The following is a 23538-nucleotide window of genomic DNA, read 5'->3' as shown; positions in this document are numbered from 1 at the left end:
AGTCAGCTGGTTGGCCTGTCGGAGAGGAAGAGGTGGGTGGTGGCCTCCTCACAACTCTCCTCCTGGAGGAGGAGGGAGGTGCTGCACAGCCCCCAGGATGGATGAGGAAACAGGTTCAAGAGGTTGAGAGGCCTGTTCCAAGTCCCACAATGACAGACAGAATCTGAATCCAGATGGGTCTGTCCTGCTCCACCCACTCAGGGCATCTAGCGGTGACTCAGATCAGATCTTTCTAGACAGAGAGAGGGGTCGAGAGGGGAGAGGCAGAGAAGCCCCAGGGCCACATACTCATATTGGCCAGGCAGCTTCCGGGCTCGGGCTCGGGCTCGGGCTCCTCGGAGAAGTACACCTGCCAGTCCAAACTGCTGACCCAGTTCTCATAGGTGGGGAGCGCTGTAAAGGCTGCAGGCCGTGCGGGGCCTTGGCAGGCATCTCCAAAGCTGTGCAGCCCAGCCAGGAACCATGTGCCCCTCACCTCATGCACCAGTGGTGCCCCAGACAGGCCCTGCCAGGGGTCAGGTGACACTGGGTGACTTCCTCTTACCCCTAAGCAGTTGTGAGGGGCAGAAGGGGCTAGGGTGCCAGATGGCAGAAAGGCTGAACTTGAGGTGAGAGCAGGCCTTGTACATGAGCTGCAGGCTGAGGATGCCAGGGGACTGGGGTAAGGTTTGGGGGACTGGAGCTTACCTCACAGCGGGGCGGCTCACCCACAACGCTGGTGCACACCATCCCTGGCAGAATGGGGATGCCATCGCTCCCAAGGGCAGTGTGCAGCCGGCCGCAGGCCCTAGGCCCCAGGAGGGTGACAGGCACTGTCTGAGGGGAGCTGGTGCCTGTGGTGGGGGGAGGGAAAGACCCGACTGCCCCAGTGGCCTCTAGGCTGGATGGGTAGCTGCTGGTGGGCCTGTCCTATATACCTGCTGCTTGGTGGGCCAGCCCCAAGACCCAGCCACGTTCCCCATCCGGCAGGCGGTGGTCAGCATAGGGCAGGCAGAGGGGCCGCAGGCCGGGGCCTAATGTCACAGGCCGGGCCAGCAACAGGAGGGCCACGTCGTAGCCCCCCTCTGGGTGGGTGTAAGCCCCATGCAGGATGAGTTGCTTTAGGCTGTGCTCCTCTGGTCCGGCCGCCAGCCTCACGCTCCATTCCTCTGGGCTCTGCCGCCTGAGCAGAGACAGCACTGACGATTGGGCGGTGTGGGGGAAGGGCGGGGGGGGTACAAAGGTGGGGGAGACGGGGCTCACCCAATGAAGCAGTGGGCGGCGGTCAGCACCACTTCCTCCGACACCAGGGCTCCGCCACAGGCCAGCTTCCCCTGGTGCTGCAGCCTGGCATCCCAGGGCCATGGGGAGGGGGCTTCTGCCTGGGGACCTTCTCCCCTCAAGGATCCGCAGGCTGAAACGGATGGGTTCCCACCTGCCTTCTTGCTAAGTGCTTCCCGCATGCTATCAAATCCTCACAACAACCTTTTAAGTTGAATTTTGTTACCCCTGTAACCAAAGTTCCCGCAAGGTGAAGTGACTTCCTAGCTCAATAACTACAGGTAAGTAGCAGATTGGATGTTCAAAAGCCAGGGCCTAAGCTTTTAACTGACGATTTGGCCTCAAGGGAGTGGCCTGCTAATCATCCCTCCGCCCCACCTGTCTGCACCCCTCCGGGCTTGGACTGGCTCCAGAATTCCTGGCTCACTAGGGCTTCTCTTACCATTAAGACATAGCTTCCTTCCCAGGAATTATTTTGCATGCAGTTTGCGTGTTAATCACTTATGCTAGAATTCTGAGTGGGAGCCCCGCCCTGTCCAATCTCACTGGGTCCTTGCTTGGAAACGTGCAGCAAGGCCCCAAAACCTTCAGCTAGATCACAGGTCCCTCTTCTTACCGAAACTCCAAACCCATAAAGTTCTGAAACATCTCAGCCCTAAATGGGGCTGTTCCCATCCTAGGGACTCAGGGGTGGGCCTTAAAAGCCCCCTAATTAGCATATGGCAGTTAGCGGATGCCCTGCATCAATTCTCTATTGCGAGCTGAAATTGGTTTCACTGTGGCTTCCACCTGCTGCCCAGAAGTCCTCATGCAGGCCTGGCTGTCCCCACATATCACACTCTAAACAGCCTCTGCTCATACCTACACAGCTGTCCTCATCGCTGATCTGCAAGGCCTCTGGGCTCTGGGCCAGAAAGGCTGCGCCCCCAGCGCGAGCCTGCAGCCAGGAGCTGTGGGCAGCCGTGTCAGTCAGCAGCACAGGAGTGTCTTCCTGGGCACAGCTTGATGTGAAGCTGATGATCCCAGCCTGAACCCAGTGTCCATCGGGCTCATGGCACAGCACGGGACCCCCAGAATCTCCCTGAAGCAGGCAATGGGGCCAAGGACAGACAGCTGAGCCCAGCCCTGGGCAGACATCCTCTGCAGCCCTTCCACCCATCCCTGCGGATCGAGCACCCAGCCCAAAGCCAGGCCCCCTCCCCTCGCATCCCCTTCAGACCTGGCAGGGCCCCTGCACCCCGGGCTGGGCACCCCCACACAGCATCCCAGGCCGGGCTGGGCTGGCCAGCAGCCGCTGGTGCAGCCTGTTGTAGAGACAGTTACACGTGGGGCGGCTGATTAGACGCAGGCGCAGGTTCCGTAGGGTCCTGGGAGCTGGAAAAAGACGGGGTTGGGGTTGGGGTTGGAGTCTGGGCTCTGGGGAGCAAGGAAGACTAGAAGCAGAGACGGCAGCTGAGGCTGTGTGACCTTGGGCAAGTGGACCGCCTCTTTGGGCTTCAGCCTGGGGTAGCACTCACCGTCACTGATGTCCTGGTCCCAGCCAGTGGCCCAGCAAGAGGTCCCAAAGGGGAAGCGATGGGCAGGTCTGGGCAAGCAGAGGGGCGTGTGGGCTGTGGGGTGGGCGAGCCGGAGCAGCGCCAGGTCTGAGCCCTGGCTGTAGTGGTTGTAGGCCCTGGGAAGCTGCAGAGACGTCACCCCGACCTCCTCAGCCCCAGGGCTCAGCCCCTCACGCTGCAGAGAGCCCAGAACAACTGACCAGGAGCTCAGTTCTGTCACTGCCGCTCTGGAAAGAGAGGGACAAGGCCCAGGCATGGAGTGCAGAGGGGGGCAGTGCACCATGGAAGACAACAAGGTAGGTGAATGGACAAATATCATCTGTGGCTTTAAGCAAGGTCTTTCCTTCTCCCAACCTGATTCTCTTTTTTAAGGCTTCTACCATGAAGGCTGTTAAGAGCAACTTGGTAAGTACCTGGCATATAGCCTAGTCTCAGTAAACGGTCCTCTGTTTTTCTAAGGGCAGGGGTCAGTACTATGGAGTTTGGGGACACATCACCCACCCCCGAAGTCAGAAGCCCTGTCGGACCCCAGCCACAACTCACTTTTCAAAGCAGTGGGCAGCAGTGAGGACCCAGGAGTCCGCCACCAGGGAGCCACTACAGACGTGGACGCCCTGCCTCCTCACACTGGCCTGCCACGGCCACTCGCCAGGCACTGTGTTGCCCTCCCGAGGTTCAGGGGGGCCAGGGCCACGCTGCCCACAGGCTGTAGAGAGAGGTGGGTCAGGATAGCAGGCCCCAATCCTGTCCTCACCCAAGGTCCATCCAGACCCAAGCCCCATGTCCCCAGGGCTTACCACGCTGAGCTGCTTGAAGACCTGGGAAGAGAGAGACACAGGTGAGACTTGGGGAGCCTTGCCTGCCTGGCCCAGCTTTGGTGGAGGGCACAGGTTGGGGGATAGGCCCTGGGCCCTTGCCTATGACTCTGTGGCTACCTCACCAGCCCCTCCCAGAATGAAAATATTTATATGTAGTCCAGGAACAGCTTTTATTGGAACCTACTCAGAGCATATGCTCAGTAATTAACTCTCCTCCCTCAGCTGTGCTCAGCACTCCAGGCCTGAGGAGCAGGGCCTGGGGTTCAGCTTGGGACCAGGCCAGCCCTCCTCCACGCTTCAGAACCCCAACTCCTGCCCCCGCCACTGAGTCAGGAGGCAGCCTGTGTGTGTGGAGGACATTAGCTTAATTGTGCCCTCAGCCATGGAGGCCTAGGAGGAAGGATTAGAGGCCTGCGTCATGTCCACCCATTTTGACGACTCAGACTCCCCCACCTTTCCAGAAACTGCCAGACTCAACCAAAGAGTCTCCTGCCCTGCCTCTTCCCCATAATTGACACACACAGACACACCCACTGAACATCTGAGCCAGGAGAGATGGGACAGAAGGAAAGGCTGGGCGGCTGAGGCTAAAGGGCTTCAGAACTTGCCTAAGGTCTTGCTGGAAGTAGAGGGGCAGACAGGGGCACAGGGAACACACAGGCGCTGACAGCCCTGCAGACAGACTCCTCACCCCAGACAGCCACACAGACGTCCCCACACACAGCCAGACACGGTCTATCACCACAGGCGGACTGCCACCCACAGGCAGTCTTCACACACACCAAGCTGCAGGGGCTGCTGGGCAGAGGGTGGCCCCGGAACCCCCACCACCCCACCCACTCCAACACAGGTGGCTCACCCTCTATGAGGACCACGGCTCCCAGGATCAGCAGCCCTGGTCCCCAGCTCTGCTTCATGCTGCTCCGGGCTACTCTGCCGCCTGTGCAGTGGTTCTGAGAAGCCACCTGGGTCTCGCTAGCTCCACCTCTGCTCCGCCCCCAGTTGGCTGCGAGTCAGGTGTCATTGCTTTTCCTGGGCTGGAAGGAAGCCAGTAGCTCCCGGTTCTGGGGCTGTGTGACCCTGGGCTGTTCACCACCCCTCTCTGGGCCATGGCCATGAACTCACAGACTGAGTTCAAATGCCAGTTACCCCACTTACTACTTGAGTGACCTTGGACCTTTAGCCGGTCTGTGCCTTGTCTGAAAAACGCAGAAAATTTTAATTTAAAAACACTTAGACCAGAGCCTGGCACAGATTCAACCTCTCCCAGCATGGAAGCTCTCTCCTGTAACTAAAGGAGACAATGGCAGGCCCTCCCCGTTCTCACTTTTCATTTCCAAGTGGATTTCACATACCTTCTCCCCTCTGGCTTCCCATACAGTGAGTTCAGGGCTGGCAGGCAAGGGGCCAGGGCTCTGCTACTTGCTAGCCGAGAACTGGCCAATCTCAACACCTCTCTGGGCCCGCCACCTTCCCAGCAGGCAGGGGTACAGTCGTGCCCACCTTTCTCGCAGGTGTCGGAAGACTCAATCAGGAGGGAAGAACATTCAGGGTGCCTTCTTTTCCTGCTCCTGACGTCTAACTCCGGCCAGCCCAGACTGTTCAGGAACCCTGACCCCAACACAGACGCTGCAGCCGGATGGCCCTGGTGGATTAAAACCCTGAGGGCTTCCCAGCCCCCTTCCAGATACTAGCTGTGCGATCTTAGGCAAATTACTTAGCTTCTCCGTACCTCAAGTTTTCTCATCAAGACAGGGATAATAATAGTACCTACCTCATACAAATTGCTATAAGGATTAAATGAGTTAACACATGTCATGTTCTTAAACAGTGCTTGGCATGCAGGTAAGCGCTCAGTACATATTAGGAAAAAGAAATCACAAACACCTGTCCCTGGCCCTTCAGCGCTGCCAAGACTGTCTGGGGTGGTAGCGAAGGCAGCCAGAAGGGCTAAGGTCACACTGTGAGAAGGACTTCCCAGCTCACATGCACAGAACCAGGGCCGCTGTTCCCGCACTGCATGCTAGGCCCTCGCAGGAGGGCGGCCTGGCTCCCGTGGGCAGCAGCGGGCTGCCAGCCTGTTTCCTGGGGCGGGGGGGGCGCCCCAGTCTTGCTGACTCCACACGCTGGAGAAGGAACTAACCACACCCTTCCCAAGCAGACCCTCCACTCTCCCTCCAACTCATATTCTCCCGGTCCCGGAGGAGGCAAGAACGAGGGCCCGTGGCAGATAGGTGGCTCAGACTTAACCAATTTAAGAAATTTTATTGCTCAGAACCTTCCTTCCTTGGGCAAAGGCGGGAGCTTTGGAAATCAATCCTTGGGGCAGAGCCAGAGGCACTGGGTGGAGGGAGAGTTTGGCGCATTCGGTCCATTGTCCTGTGCTGGGAGGATGGGGGAGGTGGGCTGCAGGCTCCTCTAGGACCCAGACGTGCTCCCCTTTGGCAAGGCTGACACACCAAAGCAGAGCATCCGAGGTCAGTGAGGGCTCAGTGCCCCTTGACCTTGCCCTGGGGTCTCTGGACCTCCCGGAAGCTGAGCACCAGCAGGCCCACATTGATGGCATAGGTAGTGATGCAAACAATGCAGAAATCATAGAGCACAAAGAACAGGATCCAGGCCAGGTAGACAGAACCAGCGAGAGACAACAGGGAACTCAGCAACAGCAGGATAGATACCCAGCGGCCCCGGAGGCAACCTGCAAGGAAGAAAAGGGTCAAACATAGGCTTCAGGGACAAGCCACTTCTGGAAATTTTCATGACTTTGGTGCCACCCAGACAGCAGGGGCTGCTGGGGAAATCTCTAAAATAAGAGGGTCTGACAGGCCCCGTCAAGGCCTTGGTTTTCCTATCCGTTCAGTGATCCCTGGGACACAAATAGTGAATTTTCCTACTGAAATTTCATCTACAGAGGAAAGACACACAGCCCTTAGATTCCCCCCAGAAAAGAACTCCCCAGTCTTTCCAACAAAACTGGTGCCCTAGGAAGTGGTTAAGGGTCCTCCTGGCTCTGACACTTCCAAGACCAAGAGAAAGGATCCTCTTAGTTCCACCCCCCTGTCAGCTCTACGCCCCCGGAGATTGCAAGGAATGGGGCTGAAGGGAGGGCTGTCCTGAAGGGGAGGGCCAGTTACCTAGCAACAGCTGTAGTGTGTAGAAGATGCACCCGAATATGCTGTTGGATTGATTGAAGACACTGTCTGCACCCAGCACTGGTTCCACCAGCCCGAAGCCCCGGCCCCACCTGGTGGAGGGGAAGGCCCAGGTAAGGAGTGTGTCAACCCCGTGCCCTGGGCCCTGTCCGGGAGGGGTGATTTCCAAGACGCCACCTGACCCGGCTGGTGTGGCTCAGTGATTGAGCTTAGACCTATGATTCCTGGTCAGGGCACTTCCCAGATTGTGAGCTCACCCAGCACGCAGCCGATCCATGATTCTCTCTCATCATTGATGTTTCTGTATCTGTCTCCATCCTTTCCTCTCCAAAACCAATTTAAATAAGTATATATATACTTTTTTTAAAAAATAGAAGCCACGTGGGCTGTCCACCTTCCCTATGTCCCCATTTCCCGACCCAGCTTGAGGCCAAGGGTCGATGACCTCCTGGTGAAGCTTCCCTTTGCCACGTCAGGAGTCCATGTGTTTGCTCCTATCTTCCCCCAATCCCAGGCCAGGCCTGGCCAAGGTTCCCCCTTCGGCCCCTCTTTTCATCCTAGACCTTCAGTAATTCTTAAGATGGCATGGTGGGATATACAGTTGACCTTGCTTTACAGAGTTACCAGAGACTGGGAATCTGGGGTAGGATCTCTCTGGCCTGGACCCCTAATTCTCCAGCTCCCTGGCCGCCCATTGCCTCTTCTGTATTCGGTCATCCCACTAACCCCAGGTCCTCAAGCACAGCCAGACCTGGCCACCTTATCCCCAGGCACGGCCATCCTCATGACCAGCTTGGGTCCCTACACATTACCTCCCCCTCCTGCCGGGTCACCGTTATTCCTTGGAATCCAGATCCACTACTCCCAGGAATAACCATAGTCCCCAGCAATATCTCCCCCCCCCCCCCCCATCCCGCCCCTCATTCCTATCTCGGACACACCCGACTCGCTGGGCAGTGTCCCCTGGAGCAGCCGGTCCCCATGCATCTGCTTCCTGGCACGACAATCCCAGACTCCAGAACCATCTGACAACCTGGCCGCCATGCACATCTGGTTCCCATGCACCGCTCCCACGAACAGCCCGGTGCCCCGAGCCTTCCACTCCCACGCGCACCTGGAGGAGAAGACGCGCGAACAGCTGATGGCGGTGCCCACGTCGCAGAGTGCGCGGTAATCCCGGTCCCGGGCGCGCGCCGCCTTCACGTGCAGCGCGTAGAGCGAGAGCACTAAGCCCGAGAGGCAGAGCGCCAGCCGCCCCCGTCCGGGGCTGCGCCAGGTAGTGCCCATGTCTCGGTGTCCCGCTCGAGGCGCCAGCGGAAAGAGAACCCGCCACGGAGCAGGGGCGGGGCAAGGTGTGGCCACACCCTCCCCGCCCGCCTGCGCGAGGGCTGGCTGGTCTCGCACTCCCGGATCCAATTGGGTTTTCCTAGGACTGGATAGGCTTGCTGGCGAGGTAGGAAAACAGCAAGGAATGCTGGGACTGGAAAACCAGCTTAAAGGTCCTGACGGACTAGATGGCCTGCCAGGCATTCTAGGAGTTGTAGTCCAAGCGGCCGCAATGCCTCAAGGGAAATGGAGTCTCCGGAGTTTTAAAAAGTACACACGTACATCAATTGTAGCTAACGGTATATAGCGGTTACTCTATGACAAGCCCTGTTCTAAGCATTGGAACATCCAGGACCTAGAGACCAGCGGATCAGGAAATCCAGCGAGTAGTGCGATCCGATCAAGAAACCAAGCATTTTCCCTAAAATTGTTTCAGATACTTTTAAGACAATAATATCCTTAGTTTGCTCAGCAATCCTTCCCTGCCTCACCAGCGCCGCCTGCCGGCCGGTCTCTCTTTTTCTCTCCTTAAATTCCCAGTTATCACCTCACCACACCCTTGATGGTAACCTAACCTCTGTTCTACCTTATAGAGGCGCCCGCCTGGCTAACCCTGAGCTCAGGTCAATCCAACAGTCCCTCCTTTCGAGGCTGTCGGTGAGCTAGCGGGACTCCCCTTCACAGATACCGCATTTATACCCATCGCCGCTATACCTCTCCTTCCTTCTCATCTGCATTGAACTGTGCTTCTCTTTCCTCTTTTAGAAACAGCAGCAAATTTTCTCCTACAATCAAGTATCTGGGAGGATTTTACACTCTCAGCCTCTACTTATTCACTCCTTCCTTGCTGCCCAGGACACCATAAACTAGCTCCTGCCCCCAGAACTACCCCAACTAATGGCTGGTGTCATCAGGACACTAAATCCAATGGATATTTTTTCAGTTCTTATCAGGCTTGACCTCCCAACAGCATTAGTCACGGTAGTGCACTCCTTCCCGGGAACGCTCTCTTCCTTTGGCTTCTGTGACATGTCACTCTCCTGCTGGCGCTCCTCCTTTTCCTGGCTGCTCCTCAGGCCCACGCCTCTTCTCCCAGACAGCCTGGTTGGCAGAGGCACAGCCACCAGAAACATCCGTGTCCTAATCCCTGGGACCTGTGAATATGTAGGTTACATAGTAAGTGGGAATTAAGGTGGAAGATGGAATTAAGGTCACTAAAATGATTTTAAAACAAAGAGATTATCCTGTGGGTCCAATGTAATCACCAGGGTTCTTTAAAGTGAAAAAGGGATGCAGAACAAGGGAGGTGTGACTACAGAAGAAAGGCACGGTGAGATGCAATGTTGCTGGCTTTGAAGATGGAGGAATGGGGTCATGGGCTAAGCCTTAGTGGTCGGCAAACTCATTCGTCAACGAGCCAATTATCAACAGTACAACGATTGAAATTTCTTTGGAGAGCCAAATTTTTTAAACTTAAACTTCTTCTAACGCCACTTCTTCAAAATAGACTCGCCCAGGCCGTGGTATTTTGTGGAAGAGCCACACTCAAGGGGCCAAAGAGCCGCATGTGGCTCGCGAGCCGCAGTTTGCCGACCACTGGGCAAAGGAATACGGGTGGCTTCTAGAAGCAGGAAATGGCAAAGAAATGGATTCTCCCCTCAATTCTCCAGAAAGGAACTGTTGACATCTTGGTCTTAGCCCAGTGAGACCCCTGTCAGACTTCTGAACTTAAAGCTGTAAAATAATAAGTTCATGTTATTTTAAGCCACTAGGTAACTTGTTACAGCAGCAATAGGAAACCAGTACAGAGGACTAGGACTCAGGCCTGACCTCTTTGCACAGTCTCCTGGAGTCCCTGTCATCTATGGCTGGTTTCCTCCAGGGTGAGTGCTCTAGGCAGGGGTAAGATGGAAACCACAACATCTTTACCACTTAGCCTCAGAAGTCACACTGTCATCTCTACCTTATCCCCTCGGGACAGGTCAGCCCTACTCAGTGTGAGAAGAGACTACAGAGTGGTCTGAATACCAGGAGGTGGGAACCACAGAGGACTTACTGCTGTTCAAGTCACTACAGCCCTAACTGGTTTGGCTCAGTGGATAGAGCGTTGGCCTGCGGACTCAAGGGTCCCAGGTTTGATTCCGGTCAAGGGCATGTACCTTGGTTGTGGGCACATCCCCAGTAGGAGGTGTGCAGGAGACAGCTGATCGATGTTTCTAACTCTTATCCTTCTCCCTTCCTCTCTGTAAAAAAATCAATAAAATATATATTTTTTAAAAAGTCACTACAAAAATAATGGTGTAAAGCAAGCATGTCAAACTTGTGGCCTGCAGGCCGCATGTGGCCCGCAATGAATAATTTTGCGGCCCAGCCAATATAACAGTATGTAAGAAACATTTTAATAAAAATTCCGTAACTTAATTTTTACAATATCCTGTTATACATGATCTATATATATATAGAAGGCTAAGTGACTAACCGTTCATCTGTCTGACCGACTGGCCGGCTGGTACATATGATGTGCACTGGCAATTTAAAAATAAACATTGACTCGTGAATGCGTGATACATATAAAGCTCTCAGAATGGATATTATTGAAATCCCTCGTGAAATGATTTGTAATGGATCTATTATTGAAGCTACATTTGGAAATAGTATATCTATAGATAATATTAAAAATATATCTAAACATGCAATTCTTTGTCCAAAAAAATGAGCACGTTCATAAATTAAACGAAGAAATTTTGGATATACTCGATGGAGATTTTCACACCTATTTGAGTGATGATTCCATCGATTCAACGGATGATGCCGAAAACGAAAACCTTCCCATCGAATTTCTTAGTGGTATTACTCCTTCGGGAATGCCGTGTCATAAATTAAAATTGAAAGTGGATGCAATCATCATGCTACTGATAAATCTTAATAGTAAATGGGGTCTTTGTAATGGTACTAGATTTATTATCAAAAGATTGTTACCTAACAAAATCAAAGCTGAAGTATTAACTGGATCTTCGGAAGGAGAGGTTGTTCTGATTCCAAGAATGGATTTGTCCCCGTCTGACACTGGCCTCCCATTTAAATTAATTCGAAGACAGTTTCCCGTGATGCCAGCATTTGCTATGACTATTAATAAATCACAAGGAAAAACTCTAGACAGAATAGGAATATTCCTACCTGAACCCATTTTCGGACATGGTCAGTTATATGCTACTTTCTCTCGAGTTTGAAGAGCGTGTGACATCAAAGTTGTAAATACTTCATCACAAGGGAAATTAGTCAAGCATGCTGAAAGTGTTTTCACTCTTAATGTGGTATACAGGGAGATATTAGAATAAGTTTAATCGATCAGTCATTGTTTTTATCAATGTTGTTTTTATATCATGTTTTTGTTGTTTTTATATCATGTCTATGTTTTTGTTATATCATGTTGTTATTGTTTATTTATTAATTAAGTTATATATTATTTTCATATACATTTTGCTAACTTTCTTTCATCTCTGACACTTCTATTATAGAGAAAGGGCGAATAGCGATATTAAAATATTTCTTCTAATTAATTTCCTTTCAATGTACACGAATCTGCGCACCGGGCCACTAGTTATTAATAACAAACTACATCGACGCTAATGACTGATTAGTATAATCGTGTTGCGTTCATTTCCCTTACACGCAGGCGCACAATTTCTCTCCACTAATATTAGCAGCGAATATTTTAGCAGCCAATTGCCACATCATTAGTCTTGAACTGACTTGTTTGGTGTGAGCAACAGGAAATATTTCGCTTTCGGAGAACAAGAAAAATAGGTTTATTTGTGTGACGCTATTAATTTGTGCAGGTATTCAGTGTCTGGTAAGTTAATGTGCAAGAAAAAATATTAATTTTTATTAAAATGTTCTATTACTTTATGTTAACGATGACTCATTTATTTCAGCCCTTGGCATTCAGCATGTTTCTATAGAAATCAAGTGGTAGTAAAAATAAACGAAAAATTGCTGACAAACATTGAAATTTCCAAGAAAAGTGGGAATTGGAGTATTTTTGCTGTGAAGTAAAAATAAAATAATCTGCTTGATATGTAATAATGCTATTAGTGTACCAAAGTTATAACATAAATTAAAATATGATCATTGCGAGGGATTAACGAGACAAGAAAAGTTGAAAGAGCTCAAGTTGGGACTGAATAAACAACAGTGCATGGTTACGACAGTATCACAAGAGAGTGAAGCCGCCGTGCACGCAAGCTACGTCTTGTCGGAGTTGATAGCTAAACACTCAAAACCTTTTACTGACGGTGGTTTCATCAAGGAATGTCTAATTAAAGCTGCAGAAATTGTTTGTCCTGGAAATGGGAAGTATTTTCAAACAATCTCTTTGTCTCAAAATACAGTTGCGGAGTTACTGAGTTGGCCGACAATTTAAGTATTCAGATCAAAGCAAAATCATCTGGTTTCGAAGCTTTTTCCATCGCCTGTGATGAAAGTACGGACACTGGAGGTGTAGCTCAAGTAGCTGTGTTTCTTCATGCTTGTGATAAAGATTTCAACATTTTTGAGGAATTATTGGAACTAGTACTGATGCATAACACTAGTACAGGACAAGGTATATTTAATTGTGTTTTTAAACTTCTGCAAAAAATACAATCTACCTCTCTCAAAATTAACTTCTGTAGCTACAGATGGAGCTCCTTCGATGACTGGAAACAAGAATGGTTTCGTGGCATTACTGCAAAAAAAAAGTGAAGCCCTAGCCGGTTTGGCTCAGTGGATAGAGCGTCAGCCTGCGGACTGAAGGGTCCCAGGTTTGATTCCGGCCAAGGGCATATGCCCAGGTTGCAGGCTCTATCCCCAGTAGGGGGTGTGCAGGAGGCAGCTGATCAATGATTCTCTCTCATCATTGATGTTTCTGTCTCTCTATCCCTCTCCCTTCCTCTCTAACATCAATAAATATATATATTTTTTTAAAAAGTGAAATTTATGATGGATCCAAGACTCATCATACGCATTGCATTATACATCAAGAAGTATTATGTGCAACCCCCCCCCCAAAAAAAAGAAATTAAAAAATAATAATAAACTTAAAAAGAAAAAAAAAGAAGTATTATGCGCGAAGGTAATAAACATGGAAAATGTGTTGACACCTATCAAAAAATTATCAATTTCGTAAGATCTCAAAGTTTAAATCAGCCACAGTTCACTGCTTTCTTAAGTGAATTAGACAGCGAATATTCCGGCTTGTCCTACTATACCGAGGTACGTTGGCTATCTTGCTCCAAGGTTCTTAAACAATTCTGGGACTTGAAAGAATAAATATGTCAGTTTTTATATGTATATACTAGCCTGTTTTTTTATGTATATACTAGAGGCCCAGTGCACAAAATTTGTGCACGGGGGTCCCCTCAGCCCAGCCTGCACCTTCTCCAATCCGGGACCCCTCAGGGGATGTCCGACTACTGGTTTAGGCCTGATCTGCAGTAGGACATCCCTCTCACAATCCGGGACCACTGGCTCCTAACTGCTCACCTGCCTGCCTGCCTGATCGCACCTAACTGCCCCCCTGCTGGCCTGGTCACCCCAACTGGCCCCCCTACAGGCGTAGTCACCCCCAACTGCCCCCCCCCCCCCCCCGCCGCTGGCCTGGTCGCCCCTTAGTGCCCCCCCGCCAGTCTGGTCGTCCCCAACTGCCCCCACCCACCAACCTGGTTGCCCCTCACTGCCCCCCTCTGCTGGCCTAGTCGCCCTTCACTGCCCCCCCCCCCCTGCTGGTCTGGTTGTCCCCAACTGCCCCCCTGCAGGCCTGGTAGCCCCATGCAGCCTGCTGCTTGGTCGTTTGGTCGCCCCTCACTAACCCCCCTGCCGGCCTGGTTGCCCCACACAGCCTGTTCAATCGTCCATTCAGTTGTTTCAGATGCGATGGTCACTTAGCCTTTTATATATATAAATATATATTTTTTATTGATTTCAGAGAGCAAGGGAAAGATAGAAACATCAATGATGAGAGAGAATCATTGATCGGCTGTCTCCTGCACACCTCCTACTGGGGATTGAGCCTGCAACCCAGGCATGTGCCCTTGACCATAACCGAACCCGGGAACCTTTAGTCAGGCTGCCGCTCTATCCACTGAGCCAAACCAGCTAGGGCAAGCCTGTTTTTTGACACAATATGGTTGCAAGATTTATCCTTCATGGTTGATATAACAAAACACTATATGATTTAACTTAAAACTGTGAGGAAAAGATCAGATTATTACAAACATGTGTGACCAAGTCAAAACATTCAAATGTAAGCTAGTTCTTCAAGGAAAGCAGTTGAAAAATGCACTTTCCGACATGCAACATGAACAAATCAAGTTTAGGTGAAACTGCATCATAACAAAAATACGCAGAAAAAATTTTAAACCTTAGAACTGAATTTGAAACAAGGTTTGCAGATTTTAAATTTTTGGAAGACAAGTTTTCTTCGATATTTTTAATAAATATAGAATCAGTACCTGCAAATGGAGGTCATTGAGATCTAGAGCGATTCAGATTTATTTATTTATTTTTTGTTTTTTTTTCTTTCTTTATTGATTAAGGTATCACATATTTGTCCTCATCCCCCCATTCCCATCTCACACCCCTCCCCACGGATGCCCCCACCCCCCTGTTGTCCTTAACCATTGGTTAGGCTCGTATGCATGCACACAAGTCCTTTGGTTGATCTCTCCCCCCTACCCCCACCCTCCCTCTGAGGCCCGACAGTCCGATCGATGCCTCCTTGTTTCTGGGTCTGTTCTTGTTCATCAGTCTATGTTGTTCATCATTTCCCCTAGATGAGTGAGATCATGTGTTACTAGAAATATACTTATAAGAACTGAATGTGAGACGAGCAATAATAGTTATGCTGACAGGCAAATGAATCAGTCTGTAGTGAGTTTCTTTCTGGACCAACAGTTCTTTTGAGACCCAATTTCAATGTCCACCAGTTCCTTATGTGTACATGTCGGCACTGACTTTTCAGCTCTGGATGGTGGACAAATGGTGGTAATGCAGGTCTGACTCCCTCTGGTTTGGTCTCGGCCGGACCCAGGGGCGCGGCTTCACCCGGACTCAGGGGCGCGAGGCCTCACCCGGACCTGGGACCCAGCATCACCTGGGCCCCAGGGCGCGCGGCCTCACCCGGTCCCGGGCTCCAGCCTCACCCTGACCCAGGGGCGCGCGGCCTCCCCCGGACCCAGGGGCGCGGCCTCACCCGGACCTGGGACCCAGTCTCACGAGCGATTCAGATTTAAAGGCAAAATTCAATGATGTTGGCGTGCCTGAATTTTACAAATATTTACCTAACGGGTTTGAAAATACTCGAAAATTCACATATGAAATTATTTCCATGTTTGGAAGTACTTATTGGTGTGAGCAGTTATTTACAGTTATGAAAGGAAATAAGTCTCCTGTCAGATCCAGAATTACTGACACTCACCTTGGGTCAGTTTTGAAAGTAATCACTGCGAACAAGATTTCCCCCGAAGTAGGAAAGATAGCAGAGAAGAGATGCCACGTGTCAGGAAGAAAACATTAATTTTATCATTGCTCTTATTCTTTTTTTTATACTATACTTTTTTAAAAAAATATATTTTATTGATTTTTCACAGAGAGGAAGAGAGAGGGATAGAGAGTTAGAAACATCAATGAGAGAGAAACATTGATCAGCTGCCTCTTGCACACCCCCCACTGGGGATGTGCCCGCAACCAAGGTACATGCCCTTGACCGGAATCAAACCTGGGACCCTTGAGTCCGCAGGCCGACGCTCTATCCACTGAGCCAAACCGGTTTCGGCTATACTATACTTTTTAAAATATATTTTTATTGATTTCAGAGAGGAAGGGAGAGGGATAGAGAGATAGAAACATCAATTGATTGGCTGCCTCCTGCACACCCCCTACTGGGGATCGAGGTCGCAACCCAGGCATGTGCCCTTGGCAGGAATTGAACCTGGGACCCGTCAGTCCGACGCTCTATCCACTGAGCCAAACCAGCTAAGGGCTATACTATACTTTTCGAAATAAACCTACGTTTCTATGAAAATTGAAGCTTTGTTTTTTTTGTGGCCCACATAAACTTAAACCTTGTTAATTTGGCCCGTGTTAGCCTTTGAGTTTGACATGCTTGGTGTAAAGCAATAACAATTATTTTAGGTTATCTCACAGTTTTCAGGGGTTAGGAATTTGGGGAAAGAATTTTGTCTGGCAGTTCTGGCTCACATAATTGCAATCAGATGATGGCCATGCTGGAACAATGGGAGACTAAAGCCGCTGAGGGAGAACCTAGCAGCTCTCTCTCTTCTCGGGGTCTATCCATGTGGTCTCTCTGTAGGGCTTAGTTTGGGCTTCCTCATAGCATGGCAGCCTCCAGGCTATAACAGCCAGCTTCCAAAATTGTCCTTAATGATTTCCACCTCCTGGTATCCATACCATTGTGTAGCCTCTTCCCACACTAAAGAGGGCTGACCTGACCCAAGAGGGTAAAACAGAAATGACGGTGTGTGACTTTAGAGGGTAAGTTCTAGAGATATTGTGGCCCGTCTTGCTTCCTCTTAGATCACTCATTCTGAGAGAAGCCAGCCACAGATGACAGGAACTTTCTACTCCAATAGCTCAGAAAATAAAGCCCAATGTTTCTATCATTTTAAAACAAATGTTTACTGAGCACCTGTTATGTGCCAGGGTTAGGGGCCTGGAATCAATCAGTAAAGCAGACAAATGTTCATGCTCTGGTCTTACCTTTTAGAAAAAGAGAAGAAAATGAGCAATTATATTAAATACATGAAGTATATAGTATCTTTTTTTATTTTTTCCTGGATTTAGACTGGATTTAGATATAGGGCAGCTTTTTTTTTAAATATATAGTATCTTGATGGTGCTAAATGCTACGGATAAAATAAAAAGTAGAGCATAGTCGGGGAGGATGGAGGTTATTGCAATTTTAAATAGGTGAGGGTGTGCTTCACTCAGTTGACATTTGGGCAAAAGCTTGAAGGACACGAGGGAGTGAGCTATGTAGATATCTAGGGGATGTTCCAGGTAGAGAGAACAGCTAGTGAGAGACCCGGGGTGGACTGTGCCTGATACATTTAGGGAACAACAGGAGGCCAGTGTGGCTGGAGCCAGGGAGTGTGGGGGATAAGGACCCAGAGGAAAGAGGAGGAGGGGAGGAGGGGGAGGGCTGTCTGGGCTCCAGTTCTCTCCTCTGTAAAATGAGCAGAATAATAGTACATATCTCAGAGGGTTGCTAGGAAGATGAAATTAGTGCATATAAGGCTATTAGAAGGGTGCCTGACCAACTGTCCACTCTAAATGAGTCCAGTCTTCTGGAAGAGGGATCCTGGGCTGCGTGTCCAATCTCAGCCGCTGGGAGGCAGCAGAGTGTGGGCCGAGCGCGAGTCCGGCGGCCCCAGGCAAACCATTAGGTTCGCGCTCGCCTCCCGCCCCCGCCTCGGGGGCAGCCACAGCTGCCAGCTCTGTGTGGGCCCACACTGCGGCTACGAGAGCGCCGAGCTCTGGCACCCCGCAGGCACCCCGCTTTGCTTCTCTGCGCACGCTCCGGGCCGGAGCACCCTCCCCTCTCCCTTCTCCTTGGGCTCAGGCAGTGCCTGCCTCCGGAGCTGAGTGGCCGCCTGGCTTTACTCCAGGATATTGCCAGGATGTTGAAAAAGAAAAGGTGGGAGAGTGTGTGAGTGTGCGCGTGAGAGGGAGTGTGAGAGAGTGTGTGTGTTTGTGAGTGTGTGTGTGTGTGTGTGTGAATGAGTGTGCATGTGAGAGTGTGTGAGTGTGCGCGTGAGAAGGAGTGTGAGTGTGTGTGTGAGAGGGAGTGTGAGAGAGAGAGAGAGAGTGTGTGTGTGTGTGTGTGTGTGTGTGTGTGTGTAGCGGGGTGGGAAGCGAAGAGGAAATCCAGAGACTCAGGGAGCCCCTTCCTTTGGCTCCAAAGATATCACGTGCTTCACTTAACTTTTTTTTTTTTAAATTAAAAACTTTTAAATATTTATAAAATACATAACCACGGTAAAGAAAAATCTAGTCAGTACAAGTACACACACACACTGAAAAGTCTCCCATCATCTCTTGCTTGGAAAAAATAATTGTCTTTTCACTGGTTTCTCTGCCTTTGGTCTCACCAATCCCCGTATTCCCCATCACTACAGCCAGAGGGTTCTAAGGGGCAAACCTGACAAGTTAAATCTTTTCAGTGGCTTTCTCCCTTCATGATCTGACTCTAGACACCCCATTCACTCCTCTCCTTCCCAGTGTCCACATGGCTGCAGCCACAGCCTCGGATTATCCAGCTATGCTCTATCTTGCCCTCTTGCCCTTCCCAGTCCAGTTCCCGTGCCTGGCCAAGTCCTCCTCATGCTGCACCTGTACCAATGTCCGGGTCCCCATCTGGTGCTCCCTCCACCTCCTGTGCAGCCCCATCACAGCTCACACTGAAAATGTTTCCCGGACAGGCAAGGGTTTTTTATTTGATTCCACACCCTATCGCCTCTCCTGGCACAGAAAAGTCACCCAATCAGTATTACTTGCAGGCATGAATGAATGGTCACGTCTAAGACTTATATAGGGCTAATTCCACGCCTGGCGTTGTTCCAGGGACATTCCATATATAAATTCACGTAACCACACAACAGCCCCAAGATTGCTACATCCTCATTTTACCAATATGGAAATTAAAGCATTGAGCAGTTTAAGTAACTTGCCTCAGACAGTAAGTGGCTGAGCTGGGGTTTGAACCGGGCAGTCTGGTTTCCGATAAATTAACCAAGAGCTGGGAGGAGAAAGCCAGACCTCAGGGAAGGAATCCAGGGGTTTTGTCTATGCGCTTTACATCTAAGGATCTTCTCACCCTCTTCCGTTTCTCTCCCAGGGAGCCCATTTTGTAGACCAGGAGACAGAGGGCCGCGCGGAGACCACTCCGGACGCCCTGTGGAGGGAGTCGTGGAGTTTATTTGGGTGTTCGGGAGCAGGGGCATAGCCAGAATGAGCTGGCACCCGGGTTGCGAGTACTTCGCTCCAAACTACAATTCCCAGGAGGCACCGGGTGCCCACAGCCCACGCGACGTCACAGCGGCAGAGGGCTAGGGCAGCTCTGCTAGCCCGGCCCGGCGACAGTTGGGCCGTTCCGCTCGGACCCCGGCCCAAGCTCTGGCCCCGCGGTAAGTGGAACCACAGGCGTAGACCCTTCCCGCAGTGCGCACCCGCAACCTCCGCCATTGTGCCGGACCGCGCGAGTGCGCGGGACGCGGGGTTGGCATCTACCATATGGGGGGGATCCGGGCTGAACCAAGTGACTTGCGCAGGGGGAACCCAGACGGGGGCTCCGGGGTCGCAGCTTCGATGCAGCCGGCTCTCGGGCACACAATGCACTGTGCCGCACGTACGCAGGCCCAGCTGGGGCAGGTTAGGGCGGGAGGGCGGGTCTGGAGGCGCTGGGTAGGGGTAGCTCCGTCCCCTGAACGAGGGTGCCCAGGCGCCGGGGCGAGGCTTTTGAGCTGGACGAGTCCGAGGATCCCCTCCGCTCTATCAGATAGAGCCTCGGGTCGAAGACTAGGAGCCCCGGAAAGCAAGGTCCAGGTTCGGCCTATGTGTGTCCGGGGAGGTGGTTGAGGGGTAGGGGTAGGGTTAGGGTGAAGGAGATGGCCCAGGTCTGAGGATGCCAGCGCCTGCGGGAAGAGATGGTGCGGGTCGTCTGGATTCGGATCCTTACACCTCTCCTTTCCTCGCCCAGGAGATGGGAGCTGCTCCCTGGGGCTGAGCTGGTCAGCATCCTCCAACAGCCCTCGCCCCTGAAGTCAGGAGAAGAGCCCCTGCCTACCCACTCCTTGCCCCTTTTTGGGGTCGCCTCCATCTATCTGGTCCTTCGCACTAGAGGCCGCTCAGTCCGACAGAGGAGCAGGACGATGATGCTGGCGTCGGTGCTGGGAAGCGGCCCGCGGGGGGGGCCTCCACTCCGGCCCTTCCTCGGGCCCGCACTCTTGCTCAGGGCCCTCTCCACCTCGGCCACCGATACTCACCACGTGGAGATGGCGAGGGAGCGCTCCAAGACCGTCACCTCCTTTTACAACCAGTCCGCCATTGACGTGGCCGCAGAGAAGGTGCGCGGTTGGGGCAGCGGGGTCCAGGTCCCCAGGTGGGGTGGGTGTCCAGGGGAGGGGCGGGGCTCATGGGGGGATGAAGTGTTGCAGATCCAGTGCTCAAGCCCCATCTGCCCCTCCTCCAGCCCTCAGTCCGCCTCACTCCGACCATGATGCTCTATTCAGGCCGCTCTCAGGATGGCAGCCACCTTCTGGTAAGATTCCTAACCCCTTATTTTTCTCTTGGTTCCTGGAGTTCTGGCCCAGCCACTCAGACCCCAGCCCTGCTTTCCCTCCTTGTTTTCTACTAGAAAAGTGCCCGGTACTTGCAGCAAGAGTTGCCAGTGAGGATCGCTCACCGCATCAAGGGCTTCCGCAGCCTTCCTTTCATCATTGGCTGCAACCCCACCATACTGCACGTGGTAAGGTGGCCTCCAGGGAGCATGGGTTTCCCTAGTAGAGGGGGGTCTTAGATCAGTGTGCCTACCACCCAAGGGGCAAATGGGGAGATGGGACCAGAGAGGCAGAGATTTGCCGGCCAAAAGGTTTCAGGGTCACAGAGGACTCAGACCCAAGCCGGCATATGGGTGATGGCAGTCCCCTTGGGTAGGCATAGGTAGTTCTCTACCCAGTGCCCACAGATCCTTGTGAATTACGACACTTTTTCCTTGCAGCACGAGCTGTACATCCGTGCCTTCCAGAAGCTGACAGACTTCCCTCCGGTGAGGGCTGGGCCTGGGCAGGGTGAGGGGTTGAGAGGTCAGGGCTGGACCACCCATACTAATGACTCTGTGGCCTGCAGATCAAGGACCAGACAGATGAAGCCCAATACTGCCAGCTGGTGCGGCAGCTGCTGGACGACCACAAAGATGTGGTGACCCTCTTAGCGGAGGGCCTACGTGAGAGCCGGAAGCACATAGAGGTCAGGGGCAGCACAGTGGTGGCCTGTTGGGGGGCCTGGGAAGGGCACAGCATTATTGAGGCCCCACTGTTTACAGGACGAGAAGCTTGTTCGCTACTTCTTGGACAAGACACTGACTTCCAGGCTTGGGATCCGCATGTTGGCCACACATCATCTGGCACTGCATGAGGACAAGGTGGGGCGCTGGGACCTGAGGTCCACCTGGGAATGTCCAGTGAGGCAGAGGGGACTAAGCCAGGGGCCCCCTTGGACTGGGGACCTGAGCCGAGGGCCTGGGAGGGGCTCGGGGCTACTTCAGCAGTCCAGAGGTGGCAAGCATTTGGTGGCCAAGGTGCAGGAGCTGCTAGTCCTGACCTTCTTTCTCCTGACAGCCTGACTTTGTCGGCATAATCTGCACTCGCCTCTCGCCAAAGAAGATTATTGAAAAGTGGGTGGACTTTGCCAGGTGAGGCTAGAGCAGCTAAAGAGGTGGGGGGTAGGGGGGTGTCTTTGGGCAGGGAAGGCTTGGGTCTGAACCCTTGCCTGGGGCATGGTCTACCACAGGGTTTCTCAGCTGTGGCACTACTAGCACTTTGGGTCAGATAATTGTTTTGTGAGGGGCTGTCCTGTGCTTGTTAGGATGTTTAGAAGGATCCTTGACCTCTACTCACTTGATGTCAGTAGTACTTCCCAGTTGTAACAAACAAAAATGTCTTTAGAAATTGCAAAATTTCCCTGGGGGGCATGGAAGAAGCATCTCCGGTTGAGAACCACTGGTCTAGGTCTGAACTCTTGCTCCTACACACAGACGCCTGTGTGAGCACAAGTACGGCAATGCCCCCCGCGTCCGCATCAATGGACATGTGGCCGCTCGATTCCCCTTCATCCCTATGCCGCTGGACTACATCCTGCCTGAGCTGCTCAAGAATGCCATGAGGTGGGCTGGCTGGTATGTTGAAAGACGACAGATAGGGACTGGGGTGAGGCTGGGATACCACCACCCACTGCTGGTCTTTCCCCCTGTACAGAGCCACGATGGAGAGTCACCTAGACACTCCCTACAATGTCCCAGATGTGGTGATCACTATCGCCAACAACGATATTGATCTCGTCATCAGGTTTGCCCCGAGTGGGTTAGGGTGGACGGGCTGTTCCGGCACTGTTTTTGACTTGCTGTATGACCTCAAACCAGTACCTGCCCCACTCTGAGACTTGGTCACAAGATACTCTGTGGTCCTGAGATTGCCATGAGCTGGATAAGAATGAGTCCGGGGCCAGGTGCAGAGCCTAGGGCAAGCATGTCAAACGCAAAGGCTAACCGGGCCAAGTAAACAAGGCATGTGGGCACGTGGGCAAGTTTGACATGCTTGCCCTAGGGCCTTGTCTTTGTTAGCAAGTGAGGGGCCTAGAATGGGGAAAGAGTCAGGAGTAAACAGTCCATAATGCTGGGCTGGAAAGGTCAACTCCTGTGAGAAGGTATAAGCAGTCAGTGGCCCAGGCAGCGGAGGACAGAAATGCAGCTTACAGAAAACAAGGCCCAAGGCTCTGCGGACCACATTCCACCTTTGGCTAAAAGGGACAAGATGGCACTGAGTCCCCCCCACCTCCCCACCCCCCCAAGCTGAGGCAAGCTCATATTATCCACATCCTGCCAGGATTTCAGACCGGGGCGGGGGAATCGCTCACAAAGACCTGGATCGGGTTATGGACTACCACTTCACTACAGCCGAGTCCAGCACCCAGGACCCCCGGATCAACCCACTCTTCGGTCACCTGGACATGCACAGTGGTGTCCAGACAGGACCCATGCATGGGTGAGCCCCCACTTGGCCATGATGGAGGGGTGCGGGGGCCCTGGAGACTCAAGCCTCTGAAGCTCCTGTCCTATGCCCTCCCTTCTCCCCCAGCTTTGGCTTCGGGCTGCCCACATCACGGGCTTACGCGGAGTACCTCGGTGGTTCCCTTCGGCTGCAGTCCCTGCAGGGCATTGGCACGGATGTCTACCTGCGGCTCCGTCACATTGATGGTCGGGAGGAAAGCTTCCGCATCTGACCCTACAGCCCTCGGCCTGCTCGCCTGCCCAGCCCGGGCCACACACCCTGCCAGGACCTTCTGGGCCAGACAGGGTGCCACTGTGCTCCACACCCTGCTGCATCTTGGGTCTCACGATGCCAAGCAGATGGACTTATATGGAGCCGGACACCCCCCTCCTCAACAGGGTCCGCTGTTTCCCTGCCTCCAGGCCTTGGAGGGGAGGAAGTGGGGACCCCAGCACCAGCTTGATCATTCTTGTTCCTGGGGAACTCCACTTTGACCTGCTGTTATTAAAGTTCACATTTTGAATGCCCCCTCTTGGGCCCCATGTGGGGAGGGCAGGTGAGCTTGTTTCTGATCCCATTCAGGTTCCCTGGGCCATTGGGTTCA

General features: G+C 52.3%; 3 protein-coding genes across 7 annotated transcripts; 1 reads left to right on the top strand and 2 right to left on the bottom strand.

Moving 5' to 3' along the window:
• Window positions 1-226: 226 nt before the first annotated feature.
• PRSS53 (serine protease 53) lies at window positions 227-5635 on the bottom strand. The gene is made up of 10 exons (XM_079790217.1): window positions 4494-5635; window positions 3614-3634; window positions 3360-3522; window positions 2778-3043; window positions 2480-2634; window positions 2122-2341; window positions 1243-1393; window positions 918-1162; window positions 688-833; window positions 227-505 (listed from the first exon to the last, which is right to left on the bottom strand). The coding sequence occupies exons 1-10, from the start codon at window positions 4549-4551 to the stop codon at window positions 233-235; spliced, it is 1698 nt and encodes a 565-aa protein (XP_079646343.1). The 5' UTR covers window positions 4552-5635; the 3' UTR covers window positions 227-232.
• A 197-nt stretch (window positions 5636-5832) lies between these two features.
• Window positions 5833-8073, bottom strand: VKORC1 (vitamin K epoxide reductase complex subunit 1; the record flags this gene model as incomplete). Of its 2 annotated transcripts, XM_079790276.1 has the most annotated exons (3): window positions 5907-6332; window positions 6769-6878; window positions 7901-8073. In XM_079790276.1, the coding sequence occupies 3 exons, from the start codon at window positions 8071-8073 to the stop codon at window positions 6124-6126; spliced, it is 492 nt and encodes a 163-aa protein (XP_079646402.1). In that variant the 3' UTR covers window positions 5907-6123. The 2 variants fall into 2 exon arrangements, with proteins under 2 accessions (XP_079646403.1, XP_079646402.1); XM_079790277.1 differs by lacking the exon at window positions 6769-6878 and having other exon boundaries at window positions 5833-6332.
• An 11087-nt stretch (window positions 8074-19160) lies between these two features.
• BCKDK (branched chain keto acid dehydrogenase kinase) lies at window positions 19161-23461 on the top strand. Of its 4 annotated transcripts, none has more exons than XM_079796593.1 (12): window positions 19161-19295; window positions 19868-20234; window positions 20360-20428; window positions 20525-20635; window positions 20888-20935; window positions 21016-21135; window positions 21212-21310; window positions 21507-21580; window positions 21923-22051; window positions 22143-22232; window positions 22841-22928; window positions 23022-23461. In XM_079796593.1, exons 2-12 carry the CDS (start codon window positions 20040-20042, stop codon window positions 23136-23138), a joined length of 1140 nt encoding a protein of 379 aa, XP_079652719.1. In that variant the 5' UTR covers window positions 19161-19295; window positions 19868-20039; the 3' UTR covers window positions 23139-23461. The 4 variants fall into 4 exon arrangements, with proteins under 4 accessions (XP_079652719.1, XP_079652716.1, XP_079652718.1 ...); XM_079796590.1 differs by having other exon boundaries at window positions 19162-19295; window positions 22770-22928; XM_079796592.1 differs by having other exon boundaries at window positions 19197-19295; window positions 20009-20234; window positions 22770-22928.
• Window positions 23462-23538: the final 77 nt, after the last annotated feature.

This window comes from Cnephaeus nilssonii (genome assembly GCF_951640355.1).
Source record: "Cnephaeus nilssonii genome assembly, chromosome: 2".
Lineage (NCBI taxonomy): Eukaryota > Metazoa > Chordata > Mammalia > Chiroptera > Vespertilionidae > Cnephaeus > Cnephaeus nilssonii.
The sequence above is the reverse complement of the archived record's forward strand: the minus strand, read 5'-3'. Positions and strand labels throughout refer to the sequence as shown.

Excerpts from the sequence above, each read along its gene's own strand:
- PRSS53 (XM_079790217.1), bottom strand. The coding sequence starts at position 4,551 with ATGAAGCAGAGCTGGGGACCAGGGCTGCTGATCCTGGGAGCCGTGGTC. Across the intron at positions 3,635-4,493 it reads AGCCGTGGTCCTCATAGAGG|GTCTTCAAGCAGCTCAGCGT; the intron begins GTGAGCCACCTG and ends CTCTCTTCCCAG. Across the intron at positions 834-917 it reads GCTGGCCCACCAAGCAGCAG|GCACCAGCTCCCCTCAGACA; the intron begins GTATATAGGACA and ends CCCCCACCACAG.
- BCKDK (XM_079796590.1), top strand. The coding sequence starts at position 20,040 with ATGATGCTGGCGTCGGTGCTGGGAAGCGGCCCGCGGGGGGGGCCTCCA. Across the intron at positions 22,233-22,769 it reads GATATTGATCTCGTCATCAG|GATTTCAGACCGGGGCGGGG; the intron begins GTTTGCCCCGAG and ends ACATCCTGCCAG. Across the intron at positions 22,929-23,021 it reads CAGACAGGACCCATGCATGG|CTTTGGCTTCGGGCTGCCCA; the intron begins GTGAGCCCCCAC and ends CTTCTCCCCCAG.